Here is a 17,141-nt window from a genome sequence, read left to right on the forward strand (position 1 = left end):
CTTATAAGCTTTTGCACAGCAAAGGAAACCAAAAGCAAAACAAAACAGCAACCTACAGAATGGAAGAAAATATTCACAAATGATGCAACTGACAAAGGTTTAATTTCCAGAATATATGAACAGCTCATATAACTTAATAACAACAGCAAAAACCCAATCCAAAAATGAGCAGAAGACCTAAACAAGCAATTCTCTAGTGAAGACACACAAAGGGCCAATAGGCACATGAAAAAATTCTCAATATTGTTAATTATCAGAAAAATGCAAGTCAAAAGTATAATGAGGTATCACCTCACACCAGTCAGAATGGCCATCATTCAAAAGCCCACAAACAGTAAATGCTCAGAGGGTGTGGAGAAAAGGGAACCCTCCTACATTGCTGGTGGGAATGTAGTTTGGTGCAGCCATTATGGAAAACAGTATGGGTATTCCTCAAAAAACTAAAACTAGACTTACCGTATGATACAACAATCCTACTCCTGGGCATATATCCAGAAGTAACCATAATTCAAAAAGATACATGCAACCCAATGTTCATAGCAGCACTATTTATAAAAGCCAAGACAGGGAAGCAGCCTAAATGTCCATCGACAGATGACTGGATAAAGAAGCTGTGGTATATTTATACAATATAATACTATTCAGCAATAAAAAGAATAAAATAATACCATTTGCAGCAACATGGATGGACATGGAGATTGTCATTCTAAGCAAAGTAATCCAGAAAGAGAAAGAAAAATACCATATGATATCCCTTATATGTGGAATCTTAAAAAAAAAAAAAAAAGAAAAGAAAGAAAAAAGAGGACACTAATGAACTCATTTACAAAAGAAACAGACTTGCAGACATGATAAACAATCTTATGGTTCCCAGGGAAAGGGGGTGGGAAGGGATAAATTTGGGAGTTGGAGATTTGCAAATGTTAAACACTATATATAAAATAGATTAAAAAAACCCCAAACTTCTTCTGTACAGCACAGGGAACTATCTTCAGTATCTTGTAATAACCTTTAATGAAAAAGAATATGAAAACAAATATATGTATATATATGCATGACTAGGACATTATGCTGTACACCAGAAATTGATACATTATAACTGACTGTACTTCAATTAAAAAAAATAATAACTAAGAGCTGTTTTTTTGAGGGGAGGGACTACACAGGATCATGGTTTGACTATACCCCCAGGCATTCTAAAACTTTGCAGTTTATTTGCTAGTTTCTGCAAAATAACTTCAGCTAGTTTCTGATTCCAGAAGTGGCTGGACAGTACTGTCACATCCTGGGTCTTGTGGTGTTCCTGGTGCTGAGTCACCACTATGGGGCTGAAAATGAGGTTCAAAGAAAGCCAAGTGTTTCCAGATGGCCTGTGAATCTTGGACCTCCCACCTGACACTTCCTGTTGGCTTTAATGCTGTTTTTTGATAGAAGTTCTTGCTCTTCAGCTTGGGGAAAACAAAACAAAACAAAACAAAACAACAAAACCCTCTTTGACTTCTTTTATTTTCTCATCCCCTTCTCTTATTCTCCAAGAGAAAAAACTTTCAAGGTACACATGACCATATGGAGCCAATCCCTACTGGATAGGAAATTTAATAGAAGGTGTTATTTGTAAACTGCTCTGAACAAGAAAAGAATTTGTTTACCTTTTTAAGATAAATGATTTAAATTCTACTTAAATTTAACCTCTCTGTAGGCAGTTATTCATTTTTCTTCTTATCCTTTATTTTACATGTTTCCCCACTGGATTACTGTTATTAGATCTTTCCATTTCTCTTACAGAAATTAATTTTCCCACTCATCAGTTTCTAGGGGAAAGAAGATAGAAATTATCCAAGCATCTTTAATGACCACAAAGCCATGAAACTAGAAATCAACTACAGAGAAACAAAGGAGAAAAAAAAGGAAAGTATGGAGATTAAACAACATGCTATTAAAAAACCAATGGGTCAATGATGAAATCAAAGTTGAAATTAAAAAATACCTTGAGACAAATGAAAATGAAAATGCAACCACACAAAATTTATGGGACGCAGCAAAGGCAATGCTAAGAAGGAAGTTTATTGCAATGCAGGCCTTCCTCAAAAAAGAAGAACAATCTCAAATAAACAATCTAACCCACCAGCTAAAAGAATTAGAAAAAGAAGAGCAAAAAAACCCCAAAAGTCAGCAGAAGGAAGGAAATAATAAAGATCAGGGAGGAAATAAATAAAATAGAGATTTAAAAACAATAGAAAAAAATCAATCAAACCAAAAGCAGGTTTTTTTTTTTTAAAGTAAATAAAATTGACAAACCTCTGGCCAAACTCACAAAGAAGAAAAAAGAGAGAGCACAAATTATCAAAATAAGAAAGGAAAATGGAGAAATTACAACAAATAACATAGAAATACAGAATATTATGCAAGAATATTATGAAAAACTATATGGAACCAAAATGGATAACCTAGAGGAGATGGACAAGTTTCTGGAAACATACTGTCCACTGAGACTGAATCAAGAAGAAACGGACCACTTGAACAAACCGATCACTAGAAGTGAAATCGAATTAGCAATAAAAAACCTCCCTACAAATAAAAGTCCAGGACCAGACGGCTTCACCGGGGAATTCTACCGAACATACAAAGAAGAATTCATACCAGTCCTTCTCAAACTCTTCCAGAAGACTGAAAAAGAGGGGATAATCCCAAACTCATTCTATGAAACCACCATCACCTTGATACCAAAACCAGGCAAAGACACTACAAAAAAAGATAATTATAGGCCAATATCACTGATGAACATAGATGCAAAAATCCTGACCAAAATATTAGCAAATAGAATCCAACAGCACATAAAACAGATTATACATCATGACCAAGTGCGGTTTCTAGGGGAACTTCTGTTTCCAGCAACATGTTTTCAATATCCCACAAGTGGCCTGCAGATTTTCACTAAATATTTGGGTGCCTGACTACTTCAAATCTCTTACTAAGTAAAGTGAAATATAAATAATCATATATCCATGTGTACCCACATACATGCACATATAACCTTTGAATTTTGGGGTTCCTTGCATGCGACTTGTAGACACCTGTAAAAGTCAGGAAGAATTTCTTCTTATGATAACTCAATATTTACACTAAACTTTAGCTTCCTTAAATTTTTTTAGCCTGCTTCATCTTCATCAACCAGAGAAAAGGGGAATAATATCTGTCATTTAAAAATGAATAAGCATAAAAAATGAATAAGCAATTGTATCATATAACTGGAGACAACATTTGTGATAAAATAATCATGAATCTATAACCATTACTTGCACCATCATGACCTGCAGGGTGAAAACAAAAGAAAATCTTATTATGTCTCTCATCATGCCTTCAAATATTTTTCAGTGAGGAAATTTTTTTTTCTTTTTCTTGCCATGGAAACAAGTTACCAGCAGGCTATTGACTTTTCTTATCACTTTTAGGTAATAGCAAGTTATAGGGTTACCTCTCAGTTTCAAATCACAGGTTCAATCTTGTAATAAAAACTATCTAGTCAATGATTAATCTTCCTTTTAATTTTCATTCGTCTGCTGTGAGCTGCAGGGAGAGCCTGTGGTCCATGGGGTCGAATGTGCTTCTTATGCCTCCCAGGCTGAATCAAGGATGGGAGGATGGGGGGAGGGCACAGAGGTTCGTTCTTGGCTGGTCTCTTGTTGGCGGGCTTTGGGTCCTCTGGTCTTGGCAGATGTTTGATGATTACACTTCCTGGTGGGGCGCCTGTACTGCCCCTGCGGCTGCCCCTCCTGGGACATGGATGAAGGACTCTCTTCCTCCAGCTGTTTCTTCCCATCAGCCTCTGCTTTTCTGGGGGTTTACTCCGTGCTGACTCTCTCTGTTGGAGTTCCATTACTCTTTCAGGTCCTCTTGGACAGGATTCAGAACAGTTCCAGGTCAGCTCCAGGCATTTAGAGTATATCTGGCCCACAGAAAAATAACTTGTGTGGCCTTTGCACTGACAAAGTCTGGCTGCACAGGCTGATCCCACCCCAGCCCTCTCTGGGCTGTCACAGCCCATTTTAGCTTTGTCAGGCACAAGTCAGACGCTGGCCCACTGTGTCCCCAAAACAAAAATCAAGGTCTCCAGCTGGTTTCACTGATGTTTCCTTTCTAGAACGTGGTAAAGAGAAAAGCAACCCTCTCATTTTCTCCAATACTCTATGAAACTGCTTTCTCCAAAGAAGACCTTATCAAGCTCTGTCTCTTCCCCTTTTTTATACTCACAGTGTGAGTGAGAGTCAAGTGTCAGACCATTCTTCAGTTTGGTGCCTGCAGGCTATAGCTTCTTAGAGCCTCGGTCGAATTTTCAATGTAACATCCTGAGAAGTATCTCTTGGTACAGCTAGGATATAGGTTTGCCTGCATGTGACTGAGAGGTGAAATCAGTTAATAAGATAGAATTTTTATTTCTCTTATTTATAACTCCAAGCTGGTGCATTGGCTCTATTCATCAGGGTCTTCAGAGGTTCAGACTTCTTCATTCTTGTTGATCTGCCCTTCCAAGGGTGCTTCCCTCATCCACGTGGTCCAGGAGAGTCACTAGGTCTCCACTTCAGCCATGCAGATGGGAACAGGGAAGAAGGCTTCCCTTACTATGAACCAGAAATAAGTAATCAATTATGGGTTGTTGACTAAACTTTTATTTTATAGGATCTGAAACTATTCTTATCCAAATTTCTTCTTAATTTCACTAATATTATTTTTTAAATTTTATTTTAAAGGGAATCCAAGGTCCTATTGGTCCACCTGGTCCACAAGGGCCCCCAGGACAAGGCTTACCTGGTTCCAAGGTAACTTTCTAAATGAGAGCAGAGTTTAATCTACCTATATTCTAACTGATGTTTTCTGGTCAGTGACCAGTGCATTTGGAAGGCAGCAGAGGAAATGAACTTAAAAACCAGAGATCTCTGCTTAATGCAAAATGTTACTGATATCCATAATGGTTTAGAAAATGTAGTATGTTTTCTTTATGCTCTTAGAAGTGTTCACAGTCATCCCCCTGTACCTGCAGAAGACTGGCTGTAGGACTCCCACCCCTTTCCCACACCAAAAGCTAAGGTTGCTCAAGTCCCTTATATAAATGGTTTGCATATAACCTACTCACATCCTCCTGTATTTTTAAAGTAATTTCTAGATAACTTAATAATACCAAATACAATGTGAATGCTATGTAAATAGTTACTGGCATGTGGCAAATTCAGGTCTTGATTTTGGTGCTTTTTAGAATATTTTCCCTGGATACTTTTTGTCTAAGGTTGGATGAATCTGTAACTAAGTCCAAGCTCAGACCACTTCCTGCACAACAAGCCAATAAGTCAGGAGACAAGGTGTTGGGGCAGGGAAAAACAACTTCCTTTGGAAAGCCAGCCACCCAAGAAGATGGCACACTAATGCCCTAAAGAACCTTAGTTTGGGGTAAAATTCAAGCTTCTTTCATGCTAGGGAATGGGGAAAGATGAGAGAATTAAGGCCAAGCAGTGACAGTCAACCTCAGATGTCTGGGTGCCAGCAAGGTGCAAGGGTCTGAGGAGAGTTGTGAAGACATTTTGTTCTTGGTCAGTTGACTTCGGTTGAACTGAGTCTGGTCCTGATATTCCTAAATCTTGACAATTGTTATTTTTGTTCATATTTCCTTATCTCCCCATGGGAAGCTAGGTTCGGGTAAGGGACTATTTGCACAAATCTTAAATCTGTAAGCAGAATCATTTTAGTGGTTAACATGTCTACGTGCAGCACTAGGCAGAGACATATGATGCAGAGGTTAAAGCAGCAGAAGAGACAGGTATAATATGCAGGCAGAGATGCCAAGCTTCTTCTACAAACAAGAGGCAGGTGGGGAAGGGGGGATCTTAGTTCCTGAAGAACAGCTCAAAAACATCTGCCAGATGGTTATGTCTATCCCTTGAGGAGGAACTAGGACTCTGTTTTATCACTGAACTACTGTCATTCCCTTTCTTGACTGCTTTTCCTTTGTTTCTGCATCCCCTCACTTCCCTAACTAGTAACTGCATGTGCCTGCTCTTTGGAACGCAGGGAAGGCCTAGAAGACTAAAACCTTTTCTACAAACAAGAAATAGAGGAGAATGGAGGGGCGTTTTTGCCCAGGAGGGCCCCGCAGGGTCCTGCTTGGTTTCAGTCCCCTCTTTTCTCTGATACTCCTCATTCCTGAGGGAACAGGGGCAGACAAGAAAGAGAATAAAAAGTCTAGGATAGAGAAGTTAATCACAAACTCGGCAGAAGAACTCGATTTTATGGGGACTCAGTTTCAAATCCATGGATGCAGAACCAGTGGCTACTGAGGAGGATGGACTATCTTTACACAGTCTTAACATACTGTTTTCAGTACTTTTACTTCTGAGACCCTATTCTAGCAACTCAAGCAGTAATAGCAATAGAGGCTGCCTGTGGGTTGGCTAGTTTTCATTTCACCAATGAACCACGGTAGGTCCAACAATAAAAATGTTTAGTTAAAGATATGGAGTCAGAAATAATCTAACAAAAATTTTCTATGAACTTGGGAATCAAATTATCTTCTGAATTGGAACAATTATTTATCTCTGGGGGAGAGGCATGACACTTACTATTTAACCAGCTGTCCTTAACGTTGCTGCAAAGAATCACTAATCACTGTTAAATAACTTCTCTGAGAGTACATATCTTTCAGCGCACTTGTCAGAGACTCCCATGTGAGATGTAGTTCAGCAGAGGACAGTGAGTGTCCTTGAGATTTCCAAGCGGAGCTCAGGCTGTTCTCTCTGGTTATGCTACTGCTTTTGATCAGCAGTAACCCTGACTTCTCATGTGTCAATTTTAGTTGTTCTGGAATATAATGGCCTATCTTTTTCAGGTACCCTCCTTGGGGGCTCCTTAAAGTCAATTCTGAGTATGCTACACCGCCTATATTTCAAGCCAGATCATATATACATTCATATGTATGTGTGCATGTGCGTGTGCACGTGCGTGTGTGTGTGTGTGTATGCATATAAAATAAAAATATATATCTGCCTGACGTATATATCCGATATGTATTTATATTTGAATATATATACACACACACACGTGAATGGAGCACATAAAACTCAGTTTTATCTTATTTTGTTGATATATTTTGCTCTTAGGAGGTCAAAGGTAGGAATATATTGTTTTTCTTTTGCTGCTATAATCAAATACTCTTCAAATATTCTTTCCTCCCAGGGAGAAGTAGGCCAGAGAGGACTTACAGGTCCTAGAGGACCAGTGGGAATTGGAGTACAAGGTCCAAAGGTGAGTTGACTAAGCTACTTAGAAGCGTTCAGATAATTTATGTAACATTATGTAACGTTTCATTATACCCAAATGCAATACAGATCATGCATGTGTCATCTAAATGTTATTTCACTGATTTCTGAATATTCAGAAAAGAGTCTGATGCTTAACTCTTATCATTTAAGAAAAACCAAAATCTTAGTTTCTTTTAATGATGACTTTTTTTGTTATTTATTGATTAGTATCAGAAGTAAGTCCTCTTTCAGCACCGAGTGATTCTTTAAACACGTTATTGCCTGCCGTGTTATAAAAGCACAGCAGGATTTCAGGAAAGGTCACTTCCCTTCTTTTGTGGCTGGCCCCTTCTCATCCTTCAGATCTTAGCTCAAAAGCTATTTCTTTAAAAGTCACTTCTAAAATCTAAAGTCTGTCCACTCCACTCCTGTTACCCAATTTTTTAAATGCACACTATTTGTTTCCCTTGCTTTTACCACTTATCTCAACTTGCATGTTTTTTGAATGACTTTTCATCTCACTATACCCTCCGGAAACGCACTGCTCAGTAGGGCAGCCACTAGCCACATGTGGTTACTGAATACTTGACACGTGGCTGGTATGAACTGAGATGTGCTGTCAGTGTACTATACACACTGGATTGCAAAGCTTGGTACAAAAAAAGAATGTAAACAAGGTGATTAATACATTTGCATATAGATTACATGTTGAAGTGATAAATTTCAGATGCAGTGGAGTAAGTAAAACGTATTATTAGAGTTGTTTTCATCTTTTAATGTTATATTAAATGTAGCTATTAATAAAGTTATGATTGCATGTATGGCTTGCTTTATATGTCTGTTGGACAGTGCTGCTCCACTGGGGCAGGGACCTTGTATACTTTTTTTCCTGTTTATGATTCAACCCAGTTTGGGGACACAGTAGGTACTCAACAAATGCTGTTGAATAAATAAATGAATCTTTACTTTACCCTTCACAATTTCTATAACTCATCCTGAAGGCATACAGGATCTGGAAGCCATGCTGAGGATGAAAATCCATGATTGTTCTACTGGCATTGTCATGATCCTTATGAGAACTTGGGTATTAGAAGAATATGTAAGCTGTGGGTCTAAGACGAATATACATGTTGCATATACATACACATATGATTGCAAGAGATACAAAATGTACTAATACAGTGATAATAGTGGCCATTTGTTGGATGCTTTTGGTGTGTCACACGATGTGCTAAGTGCTAAATATGCTAAGTATATGTATATGTGTATCTACATACATACACACTATATTCACATCTGTACACGTCTGGAGTACACGCATGCACACAAACACACTGTGTCATCTATATGCCAGTTTCAGAGAGGCCATATAGAGCAGCAGGTTCAGCAGTGACACTACCTACATTCAAATCCCAGTTTTGCACTAAATAGATGTATAATCTTCAGCTTCTCTCACTTTAAAAAATGAAATATTTAAAACATACTCATTACTGTAGAGAATAACAAAGAACACCCATGTTTTCCACAATCTAACTTTATCAAATATTAACTTTTGCCACATTCATTCTAGAATTTAAGAAGCAGCATTATAGACATAGCTAGAGGTCTCTGCCTGTGCCCCGAATCCTATTGCCCTCCCTCCCATAAATTTGCTGTTTATCATTCTTTCAAAGTTTGTATAATTTTCCCACATGTTTTTATCCATAAACCATATATTGCTTTTTTATATTCTTGAATGTTCCATAATATATCATTCAGCAATTTTATTTATATTCAGCCTTATGTGTTATTTGTGTTTTTATGCCTTTGATTCACCCATTTTATTTGCTCTATGATACTATATTATATGAAAATATTTCATTTAAATTTATCCATTTTCCTATTGATGGACATTTAAATTGCTTTCCATTTTTTGCACTTGCCAACAAGGCTGCCATAAACATTCTCTGAGTTTCCTCTTGAGTAAGAATACATGTCTTTCTCACTAGCAGAGGATAGATTGCTATAAGCAGAATTGGGAGATCACAGGGAATTTTCCAGACACCGGAATAGACAATGAGTAAAATGTTTGGACCAGTTTACTCTCCTTTTAGCAACAGGTGACAATGCTCTTTTCTCTACATTCTTGCCAATATGAAGTGTGTAAAAATATATCTCATTGTTTCAGTTTTTATTCCCTCATAACTGAACAGTTTTTGTGTGCCTAAGTGGACCTCAGTTTTTCTCTTTTGTAAATTTCTGTAGATACTCATTTTGGGGGGATGTTGGGTGTCCTTTTCTTATTAATTTCTAGTTCTTTATGTATCTGGATAATGGCCCTTTGTTATTTGGGTTGCAAGTATCTTAGGTTATGGCTTGTCTTTTTCACTTTACTTAGAGTACTTTTCAGTATACAGAAGTTTTAGATTTTGATGTATTTCTATCCCTTTATGGTTTGGGCTTTGGTAATATTATTTTAAAATATTTCTTGACTCCTAACTTATTCTTAAGTATTTTCTTATGAAAATTTTGGTGTTTTACTTTTTTTATTTAGATCTTTAATCCACTTAGAATTTATTTTTGTGGATGGGGTAATGTAGGCATCTGTTCTTTCCCTGTAGGAATAACCAAATATCCCAGCATCAATTATTAAACAGTTCATGTTTGCCACACTGATTTGTAGTACCTCCCATGTCATATATCAAGTTTCTATATTTGTGAGAATCAGTGCTCAGCTCTCTGTTAGGCTCCACTTGTCTATTTTTATCTCTCAGTGCTATCACCTCTCTGTCTTCAGGTTAAATATTGAGTCTTTCAAACCACAGATTTAAACTAATTTTTCAGTAAAATATTTGTCCTTTTATCCATAAAGATCTCCTCCTCCTTCTTCTCCTTCTCCTTCTTCTCCTTCTTTTTTTTTTTTTTTTTTTTTTTTAGTTAAAAAGGTAATTTGGAGAAATTTTTGCAATTGTGGATTGTTTTCTATTTCTGTACCTTCTAGTTAGCTATAACAAGTCTATAGGAAAAGCATTTTTTGTTGTCATTTGTTTTGTTTTGGTATACTGATTTTTGTATGTAGCCACTTGATAAAATCTCTTATTATTTCTTATTATTTCTAATTGTAAAGTCTCTTGATTTTTTTACACCCTCTGTACATAATCATGTTCTCTGAAAATAAAAAGTTTTACCTATTCCTTTTTAGTTCTATTTCTTATTTACTTTTTATCATTTTACACTGCTAGGATCTTCAGTGCAATGTTTAAATGGAAGTGACTTCAGAGGAAGTGCTTCTAAAATTTCACTTTTAAGTGTGTCATTTGCTGTAGGGTTCTGATAGATATTCTCCATTAGGTTCTGTTTCAACTGTAGCAAAAGTTGCTTATTAATCATTAATGAATATTGGATCTTATTAGACTCTGCATCTACTACCTGTATTGTTTTTCCCTTTTAATCTATTAACATTACACTTCCAGAGTTTTTAGATGTTGAACCATCCTGGCATTCTTGAGGTAAACTCAACTGACTGTGATGTATAATTTTTTATAATAATAATTACATTGACTAATCTTTTATTCCAAATTTTTGCATCCACTTTAAATAATTCTATTTATTGCATGATTAAAAAAAAAGCACATGGTTAAAGTGTATCTGATAAGTTTTGCCATATGTATGTGTTCTTGAAAACCATCACCACAACCAAGATCATACAAGCATCTATCACCCCCCAAAGTTATGATATGTCCCTTTGTAATTCCATCCTTTCATCCCTCCCTAATATTTCCTTTCTCTATTGATCTGCCTTCCACAGATCTGCTTTCCAATCATCTGGTAATCATTGCTCTGCTTTCTGTTATCATCGATGTGTTTGCATTTCCTAGAATTTTGTAATAAATAGCAAAATATTCTATATATGCTTTTTTCCTGTAATTTTTTCACTCAGCAAAATTATTTTGAAATTCATGTTTAACATGTAGGAATAGTATTCTGTTGTATGAATATACCACACTTTGTTCATCTAGGCACCTGTTAATGGAAATTTTGATTTTCTCCAGCTTTTGGATATTATAAAGATCTTATGAACATTTGTGTACATATCTTCGTATAGACATATGTTTTCATTTCCCTTTGGTAAATACCTAGCAGTAAAATGGCTGGGTCGTATGGTAAGTATCTGTTTAGCTTTTCAAGAAACTGCCAAATTGGTTTCCAAAAACATCTGCATTTTGTCTATATTTTCATTGGGTTTGAAATTCTAGATTGACAGCTTTTTTTCCTTTTTTCTCTATCTGCTTTTGAGATTTTCTCCATATCACTGGTTTTGAGCCATATGATTATAATGTGCCTTAGTTCTATTTTCTTCATATTCTTTGTGTTTGGAATTCATTGATCTTCTTGGATCTGTGAGTTACTGATTTTGTCAAATTTGGGAAATATTAGGCCAGTATTTTTTGAACTGTTTTCTGCCCTCAACCTTCACCCAGGGAATTCCAACTTTAAATTTAAATGCTTGAAGTTGTTTCACAGTTCACTGAATCTCTGCTCATTCTTTTTCAGTCTCTTTTCTCTCTGTGTTTCATTTTGGATAGAGCTTATTGATATATATTTCAGTGTATTGACCTTTTTGTCAGTGATAGCTAATCTGCTTTTAATTCTATCCAGTGTATTTTTTTAATCTCATAGTTTGCAATTTTCTACTCCAGAAGTTCAATTTATGTCCTTCTGTATCTTTCATGTCTCTATTTTACATGTTTTAACTTTTCTCTAGTTTCTTGAACATATGGAATGCAGTATGAAAACTGTTTTAATGTCCTTACCTACGAATTCTTTCATCTGTAATTTTCTGGGTCAGTTTTTGCAGCTTTTTTGAATCACAGGTAATTTTTGATTAGATGTCAAACATTGTAAATTTTACCTTTTTGGGTGCTAGATTTTTTTGTATTCCTATAAATATTTTTAAGCTTTGTTCTTAGATGCTTCTATGTTACTTGAAAACATTTTGAGCCTTTTGTTCTTGCTTTTAAGCTTATTAGGTAGGAAAAGAGTAGCATTTAGTCTAGGGTTAATTTTTTCCCCACTTTTGAGGCAAGACCCTTTTTAGAACTCTAATCATTGCTTTCAGAACGATGAAGTTTTCTTTCTTGTCACTGGGAGCAGGCACTGTATCTCATCTGCTGTCAGTTCTCTCTAATCCTTTAAATGGGTTGTCTTCCTGGCCCCGGGAAGTTTCTTCACTCTGTGCTGAACAGTATTCACCTGATGCCTCCAGGGGGATGCTCAGCAGATCTTCAAAGTTCTCTCCATGTCACTTCTTCCTCTCTGGTAATCTACTTTGTGAATTTCTGACACTTGGGCTTGCCCAGACTCTCCCCTTTGTCTCCTTAAATGAGAGAGACTTTTGATCTTTCCCTGGATCCTCTCTCCCTGCACTCTGGCCTGGAAACTTTATCCAGGCAGTAAACTTGGGAAATCATAGCATTTGCCTATTTTGTTTCACCTCTCTCAGGGATTATTATCCTTCATTACTTGGTGTCTAATGTCTTGAAAGTCATTGTTTCAGATATTTTATCTGCTTTTTTTCAGTTGCATCAGGTGGGAAATGAAATCTAGTTCCTATTCCTCCATTTTGACCAGAACTGTGAAGGAAAAGCCAGGCTGGTCTAACAAGATAACTCACAAGTCTAGAAATGTGAAGGAGAGGATGGGCTGGGCTAACAAGATAACTCAGAAATCTAAGTATTGGAATACTGATCTGAGTTCTGCTGGACTAACTTGTAAATCTAAGTTAATTAGTGTTGGTTTGCTGTTCATGTTTTTTTGCTAGGCAGCTGGGTTTTCAAAGATACATATCTGGCTTTGGAATGTTGGTTTGCTGCCTCCCCGCCTCCACTTTTGTAATGATAATGCTGATAAAGCTGTTCCATGCCTATTGGCCGAATACCCCAAGCTTGTACTTTACCCTATAAAACCTCATGCGCACATCTTGGAGGTGCTCAGAGCTTCGGAGCAGAAGCCCCTCTGAGCCCGCCGGCGTAATACATCTGAGTACTCCAACCCTCCGAGTGGTGCTTGTTTCTTGACTGGCCTGTCGTTTCCATAACAGAACTTCAAGTTGCATCCTTTTCCCTAGATAGACTGGTCTATAATTTGGTTTTCTTGTCTTGTTATTGTATGATTTTTTTTAAATTAAAGTTTTTTTTAACCTCATAAAATATATTGGGTAGACTTCCCTCTTTTTCTGTTTTTCAGAACTATTTGTATAAGACAGGGAATGTCTGTTCTTCAAATATTTAAAAATCTGGTTAAGATTTGACTGCAAAACCAACAAAGCCTGTGATCTTGGGAGGAGAGGAAGTTCAAGACTTTCAATCACTGATTCAATTTATTTGAATTTTGGTTTATGTAGCTTATTCATTGCTTCTATGTCATTTGTTTAATTTATATTTTTCTTGAAGTGTATCAATTTATTAATGTTTTCCAATATATTTCTTTGAAATTATTACAGAATTTTCTATGATTTAAAAAAATTTTTACTATGTATATAGTTTTATTCACCTTCCATTCCTAATAAAATTTGTGTCTTTTCTTTTTAAATATTACTCATTACTGCTAGACGTTGATTTATTTTAATTTTTAAGTATTTATTACCTTTAAATTTTGTGAGTCCTCTTGCTTTTTGCTTTCAAGTTTATTATTCTCTGCTCTCATCTTTATTATATCCTTCTACTTATTTTTAGGTTCACTGTGCTTTTTTTCCCACTAGTTTTCAAAGTCTGGTTTAGTTGAAATGACTTTAGATTATTTTAAATCTTTTTTGCTCTTAATAAATGCAGTAAGGACACTTTTATACTGCTGGAAGTAGCATGTGTTTTCTCTGAATGTTTTAATGGACTTATACATAATCACAAATTAACTTGAAAGCAAGTAGAATTATTGAATATTAGAGCTGGAAGCAATGTTGGGCCCTAACTTTTTCATTTCATTTTTATATTAGTTTTTTAGGGTTGTCACAAATTACCAAAAACTGTGTGGCTTAAAGTAACAGAAATGTGTTGTCTCACAGTTATGGAGGCTAGAAGTAAAAAAATCTAGGTATCTACAGGGCCACGCTTCTTCAAAACCTATACGGAAGAACCTTTCCTTGCCTCTTAGCTTCTGCTGGTGGTCAGTCCCTGGCCTTCCCTGGCTTGCAGCTACCTCACTCTAATCTTGGTGTCTGTCGTCACATGGTGTTCTCCCTGTGTGTCTGTCTTCAGTGATGTTCTCCCCTTCTTGAAAGGACACCCGTTGTAGGATTGGATTAGGACCTATCCTAATGATTTCATTTTTTTTTTTAAGGATTTTGTTTATTGAGGGCAAGAGGATGCAAGCAATATAAAAATCAAAAGCTTATCTGGGTTTAGCTGACGTTTCTTTCTCTGCTTCTCCAAGGGGAGTTGGGTTTTATTTGTACATTTTCTAAGGGTTCCAATCTGCTCAGGAAATCCTTATACAGGGGGAAGCTGTGGGGCAGATTCCTTAAGTGACCCTTTGGGAGACTTCTTATCAGGGCAGGAGTAACTTGCTCAGTGCCACCTACTTCTTTCCCTTCTGCTTTATGTGCACCACAAAATAGTCATTGCACGCAATGGTGAGCCCGGCGATTAGCGAAAAGAATTTCTGGAAGCCCACTCTGCCGTCTCGGCACTGGTCCAGGTCCTTCATTATTTTGTCCAGGGCCAGAGTGTCTTTTTGATTTTCCAAAAATCCAGGGAACTCCTTTGCCATGAGTACTTTCAGGTCCTCCTTTGTTAAATAGCCTTTATCCCTAGCAAATCTGTGAAATGTGAACATCATGGTTTCCATGGCGTGTTCCATTTGAGACGGCATTTTGGTGAGGTCTGTGGAAGCCTAGGCAGGAGGCACGGCAGGGACTCCGGGCTGGCAGGGACGCACGGCCAGTCCTAATGATCTCATCTTAACTTGATTACATCTTAACTTGATTTCCAAATAAGGTCCATTCACAGCTACCAAAAGTTAAGACTTCAACATATCTTTTTTGGGGGGTTATGGGAATCACAAATCAACCCAAAACAAACAACATAATCCCCAAACAGAGACCCAGAGAGGTTAACTAACTTGCCCAGGGTCAAACAGTTTAAAGACTACTGATTAGTATCGAGATTTCCCTGCTCATAGACTTTTTTCAGACTTTATAAGATATATCCAATTACAAGTACCTCAAAATGGAGTTGTGTGATAAATACAAACATCTGGAAAATAAAATTTTTGCTCATCCACTAGGGGGAGCCAGGCTCAACAGGACTCCCGGGACAGCCAGGACTACCAGGAGAAGATGGAGCTGCAGGGAAGAAGGTAACACTGTTTTTCATGTTATTGGAGTTAAAACTATTGAACCACACTATATCTTTGCCCTGAGGGAGATCAAATTAAACCATTTAAGACAAGTTTAGTCTTTTTAAGGAAAAAAAAAAATCCCACCACTCTGGATTTCCTTTTTCACTTTCTTTAGATAGAAAGAACGCCAATTCAAAGGCTGAGTGGTGTCTCATACCTGCTGCCTCCTCTCTGGTGTTTTGGCCATGGTGTCCTCCAATGACCTAGTCCCTCTGAGATTCCTAGAAAGCACCTTAATTTAAACCCAGAGTAAAACACTTCTTTTTTCCTCCAAAAGGAAAGTCTATAAATGCATTTAAGAAGTAAGGCCATTATAAAGATTTCCTGAAGTGTTGTGAGTTGACATTTGAAATACTCATTTTTCAATATAAGTCATGAAAAATGGCAGATGAAAGGCTGAAGGTCTTTCTTGTGTTTAAAAAAAAAAACAAAAACCACCAAACGTGAATGAAGAGCCAAAGGAAAGTGAGATGACTGCTTTGGAAATTGGCTGAGAAATTGGACTTTTTCATATTTCAGCTGCTCTGAGCTAAACTAGAGTTTAATATTAATTTATTCAAGTTGATAAATTTCCAAATTGATTTTGAGATAAAGGTCTGCTTTGTTCTGGAGGATCTCAGCAGAAAATCTACTGGCCATAAGAAGAGACAAGAGGTGTATACTACCTATGGAGGGTTGGCTAAGACATCATTGTGATTTTTCTCTAGGGAGAAGCAGGGCTTCCAGGAATAAGAGGCCCTGAAGGACCACCTGGAAAAGGACAACCTGGCCTCAAGGTATGGAATCAAGTTTAGGGGGAAAGGACTGCCTGTATTCTGGTCCTGATACTAAGGTATCAACTTAGAAGAAATTTGACTATTGTTCTTGCTATTTACTTCTGGCTTAAATTTATGGATACTAGCGTTCGAGCTTTTGTAAGACAGCAAGTATGTATTATTCATTTTTATTTTCCTAACATCTGTCATAAGACCCAGCTTATAGGAAGAGTTCAACACATGTTTTCTCAATAAACAACCAGCTCGACATTTAAAAAGCACAAAGGAAGGGAAAAGAAGCCTTGAGATACATCCTTGAGACTTGAACATCCACACATTTTTTTTCAAATACTTATACAATTTCACCCAGTAATAAGAAATATCACCTTATTAAGTGGCACTTTCACAACATGGCATAAATTTACTTTACAGATTGTAGAAATGCTAATTGAATAATGTCTTTATATGTCAAGATGTGGATATGCAAATTCATCATTAAGACCATTAGTGACATAACCTACAGTCTCTAAAGTGACAGATGTTCCTGCAGATCTTACGTACAGTCATCAATGCCCATATAAAGCTTCTGAAGGGTTATATATGAGAAAGTAAAAATAAATTCCATATACTTATTTGTAATTCTATTAGATTAGTAATTGATAGTATAAGATGTCTATGTCTTGTGAAAATATTGGCTAAAACTGAGTCATTAACCTTAAATATGAGA

General features: G+C 36.7%; 1 protein-coding gene, 1 long non-coding RNA gene and 1 pseudogene across 5 annotated transcripts in view; 1 reads left to right on the forward strand and 2 right to left on the reverse strand.

The window, feature by feature from the left end:
* Positions 1-17,141, reverse strand: part of LOC141578168 (uncharacterized) — a 206,717-nt gene that overhangs the window by 66,901 nt on the left and 122,675 nt on the right. The window lies entirely within an intron of this gene.
* Positions 1-17,141, forward strand: part of COL28A1 (collagen type XXVIII alpha 1 chain) — a 160,016-nt gene that overhangs the window by 51,986 nt on the left and 90,889 nt on the right. For all 3 annotated transcript variants that reach the window (XM_074367449.1, XM_074367448.1, XM_074367450.1), the window contains exons 17-20: positions 4,749-4,817; positions 7,222-7,290; positions 15,546-15,617; positions 16,367-16,435. In XM_074367449.1, coding sequence (XP_074223550.1) covers positions 4,749-4,817; positions 7,222-7,290; positions 15,546-15,617; positions 16,367-16,435 — 279 coding nt within the window. The remainder of the gene's footprint in view (positions 1-4,748; positions 4,818-7,221; positions 7,291-15,545; positions 15,618-16,366; positions 16,436-17,141) is intronic.
* Positions 14,022-15,522, reverse strand: LOC105082606 (protein S100-A10 pseudogene; annotated as a pseudogene).

Source organism: Camelus bactrianus, chromosome 7 (assembly GCF_048773025.1).
Source record: "Camelus bactrianus isolate YW-2024 breed Bactrian camel chromosome 7, ASM4877302v1, whole genome shotgun sequence".
NCBI lineage: Eukaryota > Metazoa > Chordata > Mammalia > Artiodactyla > Camelidae > Camelus > Camelus bactrianus.